Source organism: Notamacropus eugenii, chromosome 2 (assembly GCF_028372415.1).
Source record: "Notamacropus eugenii isolate mMacEug1 chromosome 2, mMacEug1.pri_v2, whole genome shotgun sequence".
In the NCBI taxonomy this organism is placed as follows: domain Eukaryota; kingdom Metazoa; phylum Chordata; class Mammalia; order Diprotodontia; family Macropodidae; genus Notamacropus; species Notamacropus eugenii.
The window spans coordinates 38,834,368-38,852,186 of NC_092873.1; the positions used below are offsets into that span (position 1 = coordinate 38,834,368).

General features: G+C 43.2%; 1 protein-coding gene across 2 annotated transcripts in view; it reads left to right on the forward strand.

The window, feature by feature from the left end:
* The window catches only part of VPS53 (VPS53 subunit of GARP complex), a 148,292-nt gene that overhangs the window by 14,774 nt on the left and 115,699 nt on the right, over positions 1 to 17,819 (forward strand). The window contains exons 3-4 of one of the 2 annotated variants that reach the window (XM_072639900.1): positions 11,332 to 11,381; positions 14,122 to 14,188. In XM_072639900.1, the coding sequence (XP_072496001.1) occupies positions 11,332 to 11,381; positions 14,122 to 14,188 (117 nt within the window). The remainder of the gene's footprint in view (positions 1 to 11,331; positions 11,382 to 14,121; positions 14,189 to 17,819) is intronic. The other variant, XM_072639901.1, reaches the window with a different exon arrangement.

Genomic DNA, 17,819 nt, shown 5'->3' on the forward strand with positions numbered 1-17,819 from the left:
ACCTGCTGCTTTTCCTGGTCTTCCTTACTGCTTTCTCTCATGATTGTGGATTCATGCAATCAGTTTGCAAAATCCAGTTTATCTGTCTTACATGTTGTTTGCATGTTGTCTCTCCCAATAGATCGCAAGCTCTTGAGGGTCAGGCCTGCCTTTTGCCTTTCTTTGTATCCCCAGGCCTTAGCACTGAGCCCTTAATAAAAACTTGCCATCTTGACTCGATGGCAGGTGAATGGGGCTGCCATGGAAAGTCTGGCCACAGTCTTGCTCTGCTTCCCCTTCCCCATCCCCTTCCCATCTGCTGGGCAAATGCCATGGCAGGAGACATTTCCATCCTGGAGAGTAACAGGTCCATGACACTATTCATTGTAGAGAATTTATAGTTGGGCCTACACGGTAACTGTATTCTGGAACATGGAAATATTTTTATTATACAGACATCTTCTCTGAAATCATATCCCCTGCAATGAGAACTCTACTGTCGATTAATGAATTGCTGGAGCCACTTGGGAGTTTAATTAATTGTTGATCAAGGGAGATGAGGACTGGGGTCAGGGGACAAGAAGTGGAGCATTGAGGATTTAGGTGGAACTAAGCAGAATTTCCTAGGTCAGGGGACTGTTTATCATATTTAGAAGTTGGGATATAACTCCTTTCCTAGAGGTATTTAAACAAAAGAACATATCCTTATTTGTCTGGCATGAGTCAGTGTGAGAGAACCTTCTAGTTTTCTGATTTCACAACATTCTTACTTCAGCCTGTCGCTGCTCCCTTCCTAAGCAGCAGCAGATCTCTTCTCTGTACCTGTTTGGGTTGGGTGCCTAGGTGGTGGTGGTGGTTTTTAACCATACTTAGGATTTCATTGGCGCAAGGAGCTCCTAAAGAGGAAATGCTTTCCGCTGAAAAATAGCAGTAGCTGTTTTGTACTGTAGAGCCTTAGAAAGTGCTGTAGGACACTGAGAGAGTAAATAATTTACTGATGGATCTGTCTTTCATAATAAGTCATGATGATAGTAATGATAGTTAGCTTTATAGAACTTTCAGGTTGCAGAGTGCTTTACAGATATTATCTCATCCGATCCTCACAACTCAGAGGTAAGTGCTGTTATGATCCTCATTTTACAGATGGGGAAACTGAGGCAGGCAGAGGGTAAGTGACTTGCCCAGGGTCACATAGCTAGTAAGCATTTGAGGCAAGGTTTGGATTTGGGTGTTCCTGACTCCAGAGGCAGCAGTCTAGAGAGGACCTAAGTCCAGATCTTCCTAATTTCTAGGTATATTCCCTGTCTAACATGTTAGGCTGCCTTTCTCACATCTCCTTTAAGAAAGGAGACCCTTGACAGGGTCCTGTTGGGTTTTGGGTTTGCTGTCAGTTCAGGTGAAACTCTGATTTATTGTTAATGACCTCTTAGGATGGGCTTAGTGGAAGATGAAATGAACTCTGTTTTTCTTTAACTTCCTCTTATGGTTTTCTCTGAGTCTTCATATCCTAGAAAGTAGACCAATTTGGTCATTTCATAAGATTAATAAAAATAATATTTATATGTAGTATTTTATACACACCTGTTATCACCTATTAATTCTCACAACCACTCAACAACATAGGTAATGTAACTATTATTCCCATTTTACTGATGAGGAAACTGAAACTTATAGAAATGCAATGACTTGTCCAAGGTCACACAATTAGTTGGGGACAATGCTGTGGCTTAGGGTCTACCTTTTAAGCCTCCTCTTCTTTCTGCTTTGCTAGTTTTCTTCCTGCGTTTGCCAAGCAGTTGTGAGGGATCAGTTTAAGAATTCATTTATAGCAGACTAGAAGGTCACCATAGTTTGGCTTTCTACATCTCTCTTGTAGTCTGGGAGCAGAGCAGACAGATCACATGGAAGTAATGGCCCAGGGCTGAGAGTTGGCCCAGCAGAAAACAAATCCATTTATTAAAGGGATTTGTTCCATGACATTTGGATTCAGTCAAAGGGGGCTGTACTTGAGGACCTAGAGGGTCACATGTAGCCTTGAGGCCACAGGTTCCCACCCCCCCCCCCCCCCCCCCCATCGCAGTCTAGACCAGTGATCCACTTAATGCCTGTGTGATCTGAACAAGTCACTTTGCCTATGACTTCAAAAAGCCCTTTCTCCTCTACATCTGAGAGCCTGGAAGCCTGTAGTATTTGCCCATCTCAGAATTTCATTTTTGGTAGGGACCTCAGAGGCCTCTCAGTCTGAAGAAAGAATTGTACCAAGCATTCCTCAGTCACCCAGCTTTTGCTGGAAGACTTTCAGTGACAGGGAGCTCATCCCTCCTCCTCCCATATGCCTTAATTGCTCCAAGAGAGTAAGAAGCTCCTAGAGCATTGTAGGCATCATGGACTTTTCATCTTGGCATCTCCCAGTGTGCTCTACTGGAGAAGTAGTACAATGAGGGGTAAGGATGAGGTTCTGGGGACTCAGAGCCTGGCTCTGATGCATACTAGCTGGGGGACCCTTGGGGACTCTGAACCCTAGTACTTCATCCATAAAATGTAAGGAATGATAGCCCTTCTGTTCCCCGCCCCAGGGTTGTTGTGGGAAACACTCTGTAAATCTCAAAGCCTTACGTGGGATGGTAGTGCCTATTAAGCCATATCAGAAAGGAGGGACCAAAGAGTACAGGCCTCTTGTTTTTCTCCCTGTAGCTTCTCTGATATCTGATTGGCACATGAATGGTGGAGGCTGGGGCTTAGGCAGGTGGCCTAACCCAGGGGAAAGTGGGGCATTTCCCCTATGGCCATGCCTGGTGGGGGCAGCCTCCTGTTTGATGCTTTGTCTGGCCTCAGCCTGGATTTGCTTAACACTCATTCACCGAATGTTGAAGGGTCCTTCGTGTTGGGTGGTGCTTAGAGTTGAGGGAGATACAAAGAGGAATGTTAGCAAGTGCCCTCCTGTTTAGGGCCTTATTACCCTAGTAGTACTGATTGGAAGCCCATCACCTTTAGACATTATACTAGTCAATGTCATGCAGAAGGAAGTTTTTAAATTAATTTTTTTAATTTGATATTTTATTTTCTCCCAATTGCATGTAAAAACAATTTTCAACATGTTTTAAAAATTGAATTCCAAATTCTCTCCCTTTTTTCCCACCTGCTGTTTGGTATAGGTTGTACATGTGGAGTCATGCAAAACACATTTCCGTATTAGTCATGTTGTAAGAGAAATCAGACCAAAAAAAAAAAAGTGTCTGTTGGATCTGTATTTAGAATCCCATCAGTAAGTACTTCAGAGTTGTCTTGGATCACTGTGTTGCTGAGTCTAGCTAAGCTGTTTACAATTGATCATCTTATAATATTGCTGTTACTGTGTACAACTTTCTCCTGGTTTTACTCATTTCACTTCGTATCAGTTCATGTGAGTCTTTCCAGGTTTTCCTGAGAGCATCTGATTCATTTCTTGTGGCACAGTAGTGTATTTCATCTTGGTCATAAGGTTCAGCCATTCCTCAGTTGATGGATATCCCTTCAATTTCCAGTTCTTTGCCACCACAAAAAGAGCTACTGTAAATATTTTTGTACATATAGATCCTTTTCCTTTTTTGTTTTTTTCTCTTTTGGGCTATAGACCTAGTAATGGTATTTCTGGGTCAAAGGATGTACATGGTTTTATAGCCTTTTGGGCATAGTTCCCAGTTATTCTATATAATGGTTCAAATCAGTTTACAACTCCATCAACAGTGCATTAATGACTCAGTTTTCCCATATTCCTATTGTCATTTTCCTTTTCTGTCCTATTAGTCAATCTAATGGGTATGAGGCAGTACCTCAGATCAGCAGAAATTTTTTTAAGCCCTTCTCTAGACAGTGAGGGACACAGAAAAAAACATGTTTTATGTGTTTTACCAGTGGGATACAAAATGTACATAGAGAAGTCAAGGTTCAGTAATATAGGGGTGGGGAGAATGGGGATAGGGAAGAACATTGATAAATGAGGGCACTGAAGAAAGGCCTTGGGTAAGATCTGAGCTGAAGCTTAAAGGAAGCTCGGCCAGTTTGTCAGGAATGTGGAACACAAAAGGGGGAATAATGGAAGAGTAGTTTGAAGTTGTTCTGGAGAAGTAAGCTAGCTGTTTTGTCGAGATATCAGATAACATCTTTTATATTTTATCCTATAGGCAATAGGGAGCCACTGAGTATTCTTGAGCAGTGGAATGACAAAGGCAGAACTGTGGAGGATGAATGAGAGAGGGAAGAAATTAGAGGTAGGGAGACCAGAGGTGATGAGGACCTGAACTAGGGTAGTGTAGGGTAGTGAACTTATGTGGCCTACTTCCCCTTTTAAAAAAAAAAAATTATTGGGGTGGAGCCAAGATGGCGATGTAGAAAGACACGCATACTCAGGGTCTCCCCCACAGCCCATAAAATACCTGTAGAGAGGGACTCTCAACAAATTTTGGAGCAGCAGAAATGAGGAACAACAGAGTGGAGGAGATTTCCAGCCCAGGGTGACCTGAAAGGCCGATGGCAAACGTCGGTTGCACCGGATGCAGAGTGGAGCATGGAGCTCAGCCCAGCCTTGGGCATGCAGCAGGAGGAGACTCTGGGAGGAGGATACCTCGGGGGCGGAATCTCCAGTCGCAGGAGCAGGTCCTCAGATCCCTCAACCCACAGGCGCCAAAGGTCAGTGAGGAGGCTTTCTCAGCTGGCTGGGGAGGGAGAAGGGCCTTCCCATAGCTCCAGCCTCAGGCAGCAGCCCTCAGAGGCCACATCGGGCAGGGGGCAGCAGTTCTCAGGGCAGCCCCTACATCAGCCCGCATACATTGTTGGATTGTAAAACCCCTAGGGGCACTGAGGAGCTGAGTCTTACCTCAGCCCTTTGTAAAGGCCCTGAGAGAGCTGCTCTTTGTCTCTCACTGAATGGCTGCCCTGCCCATCCAGCTTAATCTGAAAATCAGCCCCCAGCGCTGACTTGGCAGAACTGGAGGCCAGGTGGCTGTGGAGAGGTAACTGCTAAGATTCTGGACACAAAAATCTCCCTGCTTCCAGATCAGTGTACACACTGGATTGTGCCTCCTTGGAGGAACTGAGATATTACAGATTGCCAGAGTATGCCCTACTCTTGACAAAGGACCCAAAAGTCAAGTAACTGGTTGGGAAAATACCCAAAAAAGGGGAAAAAAGTAAAACTATAGAATGTTACTTTCTTGGTGAACAGATATCTCCTCCCATCCTTTCAGATGAGGAAGAACAATGCTTACCATCAGGGAAAGACATAAAAGTCAAGGCTTCTGTATTCCAAACATCCAAAATAAATATTCAGTGGTCTCAGGCCAATGAAAAGCTCGAAAAGGATTTTGAAAATCAAGTAAGAGAGGTGGAGGAAAAACTAGGAAGAGAAATGAGAGAGATGTAAGAAAAGCATGAAAAGCGGGTCAACACCTTGCTAAAGGAGACCCAAAAAAATGCTGAAGAAAATAACACCTTTAAAAATAGGCTAACTCAATTGACAAAAGAGGTTCAGAAAGCCAATGAGGAGAAGAATGCTTTAAAAGGCAGAATTAGCCAAATGGAAAAGGAGGTTCAAAAGCTCACTGAAGAAAATAGTTCTTTAAAAATTAGAATGGAACAGATGGAGGCTAATGACTTTATGAGAAACCAAGAAATCACAAAACAAAACCAAAAGAATGAAAAAATGGAAGATAATGTGAAATATCTCACTGGAAAAATAACTGACTTGGAAAATAGATCCAGGAGAGACAATTTAAAAATTATGGGCCTACCTGAAAGCCATGATCAAAAAAAAGAGCCTAGATATCATCTTTCATGAAATTATCAAGGAAAACTGCCCTGAGATTCTAGAACCAGAGGGCAAAATAAATATTGAAAGAATCCACCGATTACCTCCTGAAAGAGATCCAAAAAGAGAAACTCCTAGGAACATTGTGGCCAAATTTCTGAGTTCCCAGGTCAAGGAGAAAATATTGCAAGCAGCTAGAAAGGAACAATTCAAGTATTGTGGAAATACAATCAGGATAACACAAGATCTAGCAGCTTCTACTTTAAGGGATTGAAGGGCGTGGAATAGGATATTCCAGAAGTCAAAGGAACTAGGACTAAAACCAAGAATCACCTACCCAGCAAAACTGAGTATAATACTTCAGGGGAAAACTTGGTCTTTAAATGAAATAGAGGACTTTCAAGCATTCTTGATGAAAAGACTAGAGCTGAAAAGAAAATTTGACTTTCAAACACAAGAATGAAGAGAAGCATGAAAAAATAAACAGTAAAGAGAAATCATAAGGGACTTACTAAAGTTGAACTGTTTACATTCCTACATGGAAAGACAATATAACTCTTGAAAACTTTTTTCAGTATCTGGGTAGTTGATGGGATTACACACACACACACACACACAGAGCACAGAGTGAACTGAAGAGGATGGGATCATATCTTTAAATAATGAAATCAAGCAGTGAGAGAGAAATATATTGGGAGGAGAAAGGGAGAAATGGAAGGGGGCAAATTATCTCTCATAAAAGAGGCAAGTAAATGACTTTTCAGAGAAGGGACAAAGTAGGGAGGTGAGAGAAAAAACATGAAGCTTACTCTCATCACATTCGACTAAAGGAAGGAATAAAATGCACACTCATTTTGGTATGAAAACCTATCTTACAATACAGGAAAGTGGGGGAGAAGGGGATAAGGGGGATGATGGAAGAGAGGGCAATGAGAGAAGGGAGCAATTTGAAGTCAACACTCTTGGGGAGGGACAGGATCAAAAGAGAGAATAGAAGCAATGGGGGACAGGATAGGATGGAGGGAAATATAGTTAGTCTTACACAATGCTACTATTATGGAAGTCATTTGCAAAACTACACAGATATGGCCTCTATTGAATTGCTTGCCTTCCCAAAGGGGATGGGTGGGGAGGGAGGGATGAAGAGAAGCTGGAACTCAAAGTTTTAGGAACAACTGTTGAGTATTGTTCTTGCAACTAGGAAATAAGAAATACAGGTAATAGAGTATAGAAAGTTATCTTGCCCTACGGGACAAAAGAGAAGATGGGGATAAGGGAAGGGAGGGATGTTAGATGGGAGGGCAGATTGGTGATAAGGGTAATTAGAATGCTCGGCATTTAGGCGTAGGGGGAGGGGAGAAATGGGGAGAAAATTTGGAACCCAAAAATTTTTTGGAAATGAATGTTGAAAACTTAAATAAATAAATTTAAAAAAAAATTTAAAAAAAATGAAATGTTTTGAAAAGTTCAGACATAAAATTAAATTAAATCAGTCATGCAAAAAAAAAAATTTACTGAGCACCCTCCTGGGACTCTTATTTTCTTTAGCCTTTAATGTTTTCTTTTTAAATTGCATCATTCCAAAAAATATATAAAATACATATATTTTTAAATGACACATCTTAAATTTAATAATTTATTGTAAATTTGTAGTATTTTTCCAGCATTGAAATTTTGATGATGCAATATTGTATTGTAACTATATAGTATCATATTGTAAACAAGTCATTATGCACACATTTCCTGCCAATACATTGCTCTACTTCCTGACAATGAGCAATATGCTTGCCTGCCAACACTTGCTTGTTAAAACTTGTTGGCAGATTTGACCACTGATTGGTTATACCTTGCATTTTGTGGGTTTATTTGGAAAAAAATGTAATCACCGTGACTAACTCTGTTACACGACAGATGAAGCATGTATGAACAGTTTTTCAAAGTTTTATCTTTTATTTTTATTCAGTGCCCCCCAATTGCACCTGAGGCTACTAGTGCCCCTCTGGATCATTCAAGTGCATCCTAGGGGGTGGTATTGCCCACTTTGGGAATCTTTGGTAGAGGAAGGAGAGGATGTAAGAGATGCTTTAGGAGGAGAATTGACAAGACTTAATCACAGATTGATTATGGGGAGAGGAAGAAAAGAATGACAAAGAGAATGGTGGTGCCCTTAACTGCAACAAAAACAATTCATGACATTTGTATAGTTCTTCAAGGTTTATAAGTGCAGAGATCATCCCAACAGCCCTGATTCTTGGTTTACAGATGAGGACCCAGAGAAGTTGTGATTTAACCAGCCTCACACAGCACCAGGTGTCCCAGGCAGGACTCCAGACAAGGCCCTTTTGCTCCTAGAACTTTATCCTCTATACCCTATAGTGAAGAAGTTAGGAGAAGAGGAAGTTTTGGGCTGAAAGAGAATGGATTCCATTTTGGGCTTGTCTGAGGTGCCAATGGGCTATGCATATGAAGATGGCCTAGTGGTGGTCGGTGAAGCTCAGGAGAGTGGTGTGGCCCCGCTGTATAGCTTGGCAGTCTTCTGGTATGAGTACCCATGAGAGCAGGTGAGAGAATGTGTGCAGAGAATAGAAAAGGGCCCATGGTACACATGTACCCAGAGGCCAGGCCATGGTGGAAAATCCCATAAAGGAGACTGAGAAGCGCTGTCATGGGCACTGAAGGAAGGTGGGGCCATCAGTGTCTATAGCTGCAGAAAGATCAGGAATGGTGACAGGAGGTCCTGTGCTCCTGATAGGAGGCAGTGCTTTGGTTGGATTGTGTCAGAGGTTTGGGAATCAATCTCTCCACACCCAGAGCAAGGTTCCTTAGAAACCAACAAAGAACTTGGGACTGGAGGCAGAACCTAATGCTTGCCACGCACTCTGCGTTCCCTTTTCTCTGCTCTTTAACCTGTTGATCCAAGGTGCATGAGTCTGTGTCATCTGGAGGTGGATACAGTAGAAAATGGGGGGGGGGGGGCACTGTTATTAACACTAGGATCACATCTGATCACACTTCTGGGAATAGATGATCCTTTCTGTCATACCAAAGCTCCCAGGGCTTCTCCTCCCACTAGGCCCAGTGTTATAGTGGCATAGATGATGAACCCGAATGTCATGGTTAACATCGATTTCCGGGAAACCTTGATGAAGAGAGAACAGATAAACTGGTGCCATGGCTTGCTCAGTTTCCTTTAGGGTCCATGTTTGTTGTTAGAACCTTAGCAGACAAAAATTAGAAACTGGAGCTGTTGTGTGTGCCCCAGGGCACACAGATGTTTGTTGGCAATGAGCTAGAGGGATTTGAACTGGGCAGAGTAGATTGCGATGTGATTTAGTAACATTGGAAGAGTGAGAGTGGATTATGGGGGAGGAAGTTACCTTAAAAAAAATGAGCGGCAGAATCTTATCTGCCTGGGAGAATTTAGGGAGCATCTGACTTAAATAATGAAAGAGGTGTGAGCTAGAGGAAGGAGAGGGCCTTTTCCATCTGGTAATTCTTTAAAAGATTATTTGAAGAGAAATGACATTGCTTGTTCAAGGTCACTCAGCTAGTAAGTCAGGCTTCACATCCTTGAACTCCGAGGCCAGTATGCTTATCCCTGCACCTTGCTGCCTTTCCAATACAAGCAAGACAGCTACCAAGGAGATTGTAGAACGTTCTAGAAGTTTTCAGAAGTGAAAGGGAAAACTTGGCCCCCCTCATCCCTGGATGCTGGCTGATGGCCTTTGATGCAGCTGGTGAATTTGTGATCCAGACTCAGCAGCAGGGCTGGCTGGTTCTAATCTTGCCTGTGCCTCAGATTGTGACCTTGGAGAGGTTGCCTACTGTTCCTGTGTTTTCACTTTGTCACTGATAAAATGCAGCAGATACAGGGGGAAGGAAAAAATGATCAAGGTTCCACAGCTTCCAGGGGCCAGGCCACTACAGTGCCTAGCTGGTTCAGGGTGGCGCCTGGCATTTTGGGTTCAAGGTTATGGCTGAAGTTCTCACTCATTTACTGCCATAGTCACTTGAAAGGTGTGCTTGCTTGCACTTTACTGGAGGCTTTTGGAAGCTTTCAGCAAGGTTGACCTGCATGACCTGTAAGGTCCTTTCCAGCTCAGTCTCTGATCCTGCAAGCCTCTGCTTAGGGAGGGCCTGAAAACAGCATGTCTTGTAAGGGGTTTGAACATGACCCTATAGCTAGTGGGGGAACACCTAGGACTCTTAGTAGTTTTGGGATGGCATCATACCTGTCTTTGATCAGGAGTGCAAAGGATAGACAGGAAGTGAAGAAGATCCAGCCAGTCACTGGTTTGTAGGCCTTTGTAGTGGCCTGGGGGAGAGTTAAAGATGGCCTGAGTCAAGGTACTGGCAGTGGAAGTGGGATAGTTCGGGAAGGGCCAGAAATCACAAAACCTCAAAGTTGCAGGGATTTCAGAGGTCACTGAGTCCAGTCCTACCTGAACAGGGATCTCTTCTCCCTCTCTTGTGTTGGTCCTCTGTTGCCAAAGAAGACCATGCCATCAGAGAAATGATGACATGACTTGCACTTGGCTTTGTTTCTCCACCAGGGATGTCTTGGATGGAGAATTGACAGATGGGGTCAGTCCCTTTGGACATTTAGATTGAGAATTTAGAATTCAAGATCTCTTTGGAGAATCCCTGTGTCAGCAATTTGGCTCTTGACCTGAGTTTTGAAGGCAGCGCCCTCTAGCAGTGGGGCTAGATACTCAACAGGCATTTTGTTCAGTAGTCCCCAGGCATTGTAGGAGGCATTCTTTCCCCTTCTTCCCCCTTCATTTGACAGATGAAGGAACTGAGGCCCAGAGCAATGAAATAACTGCCCAGAGTTAAATAAATGATGGAGCTAGGACCAGGTCTCCTTACGCCCAGGGTGATATTCTGTATGCATTTCTACTGAAATACAGCTGCTTTGGCCTCACCCGTAAGAGTAGTTCACCCCATCTCATCATATGTCCGTGACTAAAACTGCCCATGGATTTCAGAAAATCATTAGGGAAAGCTTTTGACGATTTCCTTCACCTCTGTCTGCATTGTAAACTCCTTGTTCTTTTGCTCGCTCTTCTTTGTTATGTGCAACAGCGAGAAAGACCTGAAGGTTTGATCGGAGGAACGGAAAAGTGGGAAATGGGACTTCTTCATTGAAAGTAGATGTTTCGATGTTGCCAGTGGATTCTTGCACCGAACAGGCTAGCTGACAGCTGCTCTGAGCCTCAGTTAGCTCATCATGAAAGTGAGGGAATAGAGCAGTTTGATTTCTCAGGCCCTGCCAGCCCTCAGCAACCTCAGCAGACTGGTCATCCAGTCTTTGAAATGTTTGAAATTGGGCTTTACATTTGTACCTTTTCAACTTTGTCCACAAGAGGGCGGCATTTCCTCAAATTTTCTGTCATATGTTGTAGCTGAGGCTAAAAGAGGGAACCGGTTTTCATTTATAAAGTAGTCGATGCTATTAGTTTTCCTTTAGAGGGTTCATAAATGCAGCCTGTTATTTTCCAAGGAAGGGGAACTCTGTTAACTGAAATAACAGCTAGACTGACTCTCTCTCTTTTTTCCCTCTTTAGTCTCTGGCAAACATAGATGAAATCGTGAACAAAATTCGATTGAAAATAAGGTATGTAACCCAGCATTTTCCTTGTCTTCATAAATTTTGGGAAGGCTAAAGCATGTGTTGGTTCAGCTGTTGTCTTCTAGATAGTGCTGAGCCACAGGGAATTTTGAAATCTCAAGTTTTATCTTGATTTTTTTTTTAAAGGCCTCATTTTTCATCTGAGTTTCTGTAGGATTCTTGTGCCAAAGAAATTAGCCTTAGGGTCAGCTCTCAATTAGTCATACAAGAAGGAGGGAGCAGTAGCAAGGTTAATCCTAAACACTGGATAATAAAAGAAAAACAAAAAAGTTCTGCTGGATTTTCTAATGAATGATACAGCTTTTTTCCCTGTGAGCAGACCAACCTGCATTGAACTTTCTTTAGACTTAGTAAAATAGAGCTGTGCTTATGGCCCTAACGTATACACCAGATGACATTAGGGAATGTGGGCTTCAGAACTTGCCAGGGAGGCGTCAAGGGGAAACCAACTTAGTATTACAAATTATTTTAATTTTATTAAAAATCAGATTTTATGGACATAATTAGTTTTTATGTTACTTTTGTTTCCCAGCATTTCCTTTCCCTTTCTCCCTCACAGAGAGCTATTCCTTCTACTAAAGAATAAAAAAAAACTTCAGCAAAACTAAACTCATCAACTAAGTTGAGCTTTCTGGACAACATTCTACACTCCTGATAGGCCCCCCTCCCCCCCCAGTCATTCCCCTTCTAATCCCTTGGCTCCCCCTCCCCAAAGGAGGGGTAGTACATTCTTCTATCTTTCTCTGGAGCTAAGCTTAATCTTTTTAATTTCCCAGCATCCAGTTTTGGTCATTTTGATGTTATTTCCATTTATATTATTGTAGCCATTATGTATCTTTTTTCTTGGTTCTGCTTTCTTCACTCTGCACCAATTCATATAAATTATCTCAGTCTTCTCTGCATTCATATCATCATTTCGTTATGTTATATAATATCATAGATTTCATTATATTCACATGCCATAAGAGGCAATGTAATGTAGTGAAAAAAGAGATGGCTTTGGATTCAGGAAGACCAGGATTTGAGTCTTGTCTTTGACGCATCCTGGCCATGTACCCTGGACAGGCCATGTAACTTCACAGGGCTTAGGCTGGTGATGTCAAACTGAAATAAAAACAGGGCTGCATAATAATCTAGAAAACCACAAATTGGCATCATCTATGTTGTATTTTAACTTATTTTGTTAAACATTTCTCAATTTCGTTTTAATATGCTGCTCTGCCAACTTTTGTGCAATGAAGTTTGACAGCTCTCTAGATTATAAATTGTAGAGAAGATGCTCAGCTGCATTGGCGATGGGAATTTGTTCACCTGGGAGTTGCTTACACCAGTGAAATCACAGATCTGTTCCATATGACATTCCACAAAAGCCTTTCCCCAATTGATGAGTATGTGTCTTCTTCCAGGTGCAAAAAGGGCTACTCTCAATATTTTGTTGTGTATGGGACCTTTCTATTGATTATTGACCTCTTTGGGGTATGTGCGCTGCAGTGGCCATAGGATTTCTGGGCCAAACGGGTAGAGAGAGCTGGCTGGCCCTGCCCTTCTTGCTGCCCAGGAAGTGGCCTAGCTGTTTGAGGTTGACACTGCGTCTCCCATTCCCACTGAAAATTTACATTTTCAGTGAAGGCAATATTCCTTTTGATTCTAGGGGATGATTTTTTTCCCCCTCCTCTGCCTCTTTAGTGGCATGCATAACCCATGCCACTAATGAGTTTGAGTAGGTTCATAATAATAATAGGAGCTGACGTTTATTTGGTACTTTAAGATTTACAAAACACTTGATGGACATTATCTCAGTTGTTGCTTGCACGAACTTTGTGAGGTAGGTATTGTGAGTAATAGCATTCCCATTTTACAGGTGAAGAAGTTGGGACTCAGATTATGAGTTGCTCCAAGTCCCACAGCTAGTAAGTGTTAGGAGTGGCACTTAAACCCAGGCTTCCCTTGTCTCCAAGCCCAGAGCTCTTCCACCATACCAGAGCACCCGTGCAGAAGTTATTCCTGTGTCTGTAAGGGACTATAAGGGACATCGAGTGTCATGGATTTATAGCAGCAAATTATTAGTGGAGACCACACTGCAAAGACACTGGGGAGCCATTGATGATCCCAGCTTACACCCAAACCTTCGCGCCACCTCTCACTTTTATTGGTTCTTCATGCAAGAAGTGCAGTTATTCAGTGAGATGTGGTGGAATGGCTGACATTGAGTGACAGCAGGGAGGAAGTCTTAACTGCAGAGATGCAGACTGGATTCCTGGGTCCCAGATGATTGACAGTTGATTCTGGGCTGTCTCGGCCTCCTTCAAGTGGTTGTAGTAGCCGGACTGCTCAGCGCCAGTTTTTCTCTCCAGTTGTTTAAGTCATATGTCTTGTTGCCATAAAGTGTCATTGTCTTTCATGTTCCTTGTTCTTAGCTCTCAGCAGACTGGCCTGTGTAGGAATGAATAGGAACTGAGCCTTTGGGTCTTGTTCATTTGTGTTTGAATCTGAAGCACGTGTAGCATTTTTAAACAAATGAAGCTGTCACTGTCACTGCAGTGGCCTAGACCTCCCACAGCAATTTGTGCTTCTTTCTTTTTTTTTCCAGTTCTTTGGGGGGTGGGAGGTAGGAGATTGGAATCTGCAGGCGAGAAGCTATACGGTAAATTACAGAATACTTTTGGCTCCCGTCTGCCCAAGCTAGAGATTGTTTTGATGAACCATGCCATTTTTTTTCTTCCAGAAGACTGGATGACAACATTCGCACTGTAGTGAGAGGTCAGACTAACGTGGGGCAGGATGGAAGGCACGTAAGTAGTCTGTCCCCCTGCCTGGCGCTTAGCCTTGGATTCCTCCTCCTTCTCCCTTGCCCTAAAGGTTTTAGCCACTAAATGACCAGTAAGCTCGGCTGCCTTCGGACAGAACATTCTTCTGAGCTATCCCATTGGCAGGAAACCATAGCTTGTGTGTCCAGTAGGAGGGATGGGTTTTGGCGAGCTTCCTTGATATCTTTTTTATTATTGACACCCATGGCAAGGTGGTTCCCAAGGACCAAAGGGATGGCTGGTTTGTGGCTGGGGGAGTATGGCTTGAACTCCTCTAGCTCACACTGCCCAGTGTCATACATCTCCTCTGCCCTCACTTGCTGTCTGTGCTGCTGCTGGATGAAACTCAATGGTTGAGACGTTTCCTGATATTCCAGTAGCTGCAAAATGCAATAATCTCCAAAAAGGTGATACAACCTGCAGTTCTCATGCTACCTGACCTAGGAGAAGAGAGTTCCCACTGAATGCATCCATCAACTTCACCCCTCAGGAGGAAAGGAAATCGAGGGGGGGAGGGGGAGTCAGATGACAGAAAGGCCAAGTGACAATCTAGAAATGATTTCCTGTACAGTCAGATTTTACTTTATGCATCTTGACATTCAGTGCTTGGCCTTGGAGTCTCAGAGACCCCCGAAAGTCTTTGTGCCCCCCAACACTCACTGGCTGTGTGACCCTGACCAAGTCACCTCTCAGGACTCGGATGGCTCTTGGAGATTATAAATCAGTCTGTATCATTAATGGCTCTTGGAGATTATAAATCAGTCTGTATCATTAGAGTCAGTTTCCTCACTGGGAATTCCCTTCACAAAGGAAATCCATCACAGATCTGAACCCAAAACAATGTTCTTTTAGGAATTATGGTTATAGCAGAGTACCCATGAACTTCATTATTTCTCCTCTACCCCTTTCCTCAATAGCCATTAAGTTCCTTGAGGGCTGGGATTATTTGCTGTTGTCTTTGCTGTCTCTACAACCAGCACAATATCACACACACACACACACACACACACACACACACACACACACACATATTAAATGTTTGTTGAAAGAAGGAATGAATGAATTCTCAATTCCCTTTAGAATCCTCTTCTAGTTGTCCCGATTCTGTTGCGTGTTTTGTTTGACTTTCTTGAGTTGATGCTTTCTTATTTAAAAAATAAAGACTTACTGTGTGTGTCCTATAATGTTTTAATACCGTCCATCACTTACTTAGGCCCTCATCACTTGTGCCCTCCTCCTTTTAATGTAGCCAATAGACTGTGAGTTTCTTGTGGGTAGGGCCTTGTCTGGTTCTTGGTTACCCAGCCCAGTTCTCAACATGTGATTAAAGGACTTAACTGGTCTCTTAGATTTCCCTTTACCATTCTAGTGGCTCTCAGAAAACGGCTTTTTGCTGCGAGGAATCTGGTAGTCAGGTGTTAATGAGTGTTGATTTGCATTTACAGTTTTATTTACACTTCTGTCTTTTCATTCCAGTCTGACTAATGAATTTTCTTTCACCTCTACCTCTCCATTTACAGAGCTAACTTCTTCCATTTATTTTTTAACCTCTCCCTGGTAGGTAGAGTGAGTGCTTCTTAGAGGCATCTTCTTAGGGCCATGTCCCATTTCAGCTTCTTAAACTGCTTGCTCGGTTCTTAGTCCTGATTGCTTTTATTTTTGGTTTGAGTAATGGCCCTCCCCGAAGAGCTGCCATTGGGCCTGGTGGATGGGGTCCCTGCCAGTGTGATCTTTGGAAGAAATGAATGGACACAGTGCTTGCTGTGGTCAGGTCCCACGCTGTGCCCATGAAGTCAGCTATGAAAGAATGGAAATCCTTTAGAATAAGCACCGGGCTCTGGATACATGTGAAGGATGGTGCTTCTCTGAAGTGGCTTAGCGCTGAATTGAGGTCTGGGTGTTTCCAGGCTGCCCCCTTTACTACTGTTTGGAAAGGGAATGCTGCTGCTGTGACGCAGCCAGCCCCCATTACCAGCAGCATGCTGGAAACTTAAACATACTTGGGAGAGCCTCTGGTACTTTGGTTGTAAATATGTGAAAAAGAAAGGGGGTGATTCATCAGGCTTTTACATCGTGTCATGCTTTGTAGACAAAGAGGGGGTAGATATTTATGTTTAACCTCCATGTCTCTCTCTGTCACACACACGCACACGCACAAGCACATGCACACATGCAGTTCTTGGAGAACTGCTCTGAAAATCATACAGTGGCAGGGCAGGCATGTTGGCATTCTCCTCCTCCCCCTCCTCCCCCTCCTCCCCCCAGTATTCCCAGGTCACAGAAGGCTACAGTAGACAGTTCCTCTTTCAGAGAGCAAGACGACATTTTCGAGAATGTTTAAATAGCATTTCAGTCTGCAATGGAATTGTCTTTTCATCTGCTTAGAATCCAGACAGAGGAAGCCCAGGAAAAGTAATTGCTTTTCCTCTGATCTCCTCCATTCGTCTTTTTCCAGTCGCTTATGTGATGCAAACTGAAGTTAAAACCTGTTTTAAGGGAACTTTTGGATGGAATCCTTGTCAGCTCGTGGGGGCGAGAGTGTTGGTCTTATGCATCAGCTGCCTGCTGGTCTGCTGAAGGGAGGCTTTGTTTGACTAACACATAGTTGGTAGAATTAGGACTGATCCAAAGTGGGACATTTTATAGGGTGAGAGGCCCTGTATTTTCCTCTCCCCTTGGACAGAGGAAAGTTCACTGTCAGAACGCCTACAAGAGTGATTTATTTCATGAGCATTTGAGGTGCACCCCAAATCAAAGTGGAGACCTTAATGGGAAGGAAGGGAACCTTGAGAAGGGACCTGGCTGTGTTTGGGCCAAGGGAGACTGATTTTTTAAACATCTTCCCTAGAGACATGTAGGGACAGTGTCTACTATTTCTTGGGTATCTCTGTTAAGGCACTCAAATTGTCAAAGAATGATTGTTAATGGACCAGCTACCCCCCTTTATAAACAACCTAAAACCCTTTGAGTATGGCAGATATAGGCAGCCTGGCCCTTGCATAGCTATCCTCTGGAATGGTGGCCAGGACGAGCCTCACCTGCTTTAGTCCTTCACTAGAACTTGGCCACCTGCTCCTTCCTGTGCCTCCTCTGAGACCTGGAAGGGGCCTGCAGCCCAGCACGCTGTCCTCTGAAGGGGCCCCTTGGACTGGCTCTTCTATGGAAGGCCCTGGGTTTTGCTTTATTTTATTTTTTTAAATGGTGTCCTAGTGAGTTAGGGCCTTTAGGATTACGTGACGTTTATGAAATAACCGGACTCACTTGGCATTCCATTAAACATAACCTTTTGCTGGTTTGAATTGAGTGTGATAATAATAATTAGCTATCTAGTATCATACTACTGATGTTATGGTAATATTGACAATATGCCATGTTTCTGTAGCATTTGATAGGTAATAGGTAACTTTTCACCCAGTGTCTCATTTGATCCTCACAATAGCCCTGTGAGACAGCTGTGAAGACTCTTATCTTCATTTTATGGAAGGGGAAACTGAAGCCCATTGACTTGGCCAAGGTCACACATCGAGTAAATAGCAGAGTTGGAATTACAGGATCATAGACATAGAGCCAGAAGGAGCTTTAAAGGTTCCCTATTCCTATCTCCTCATTTTCCAAA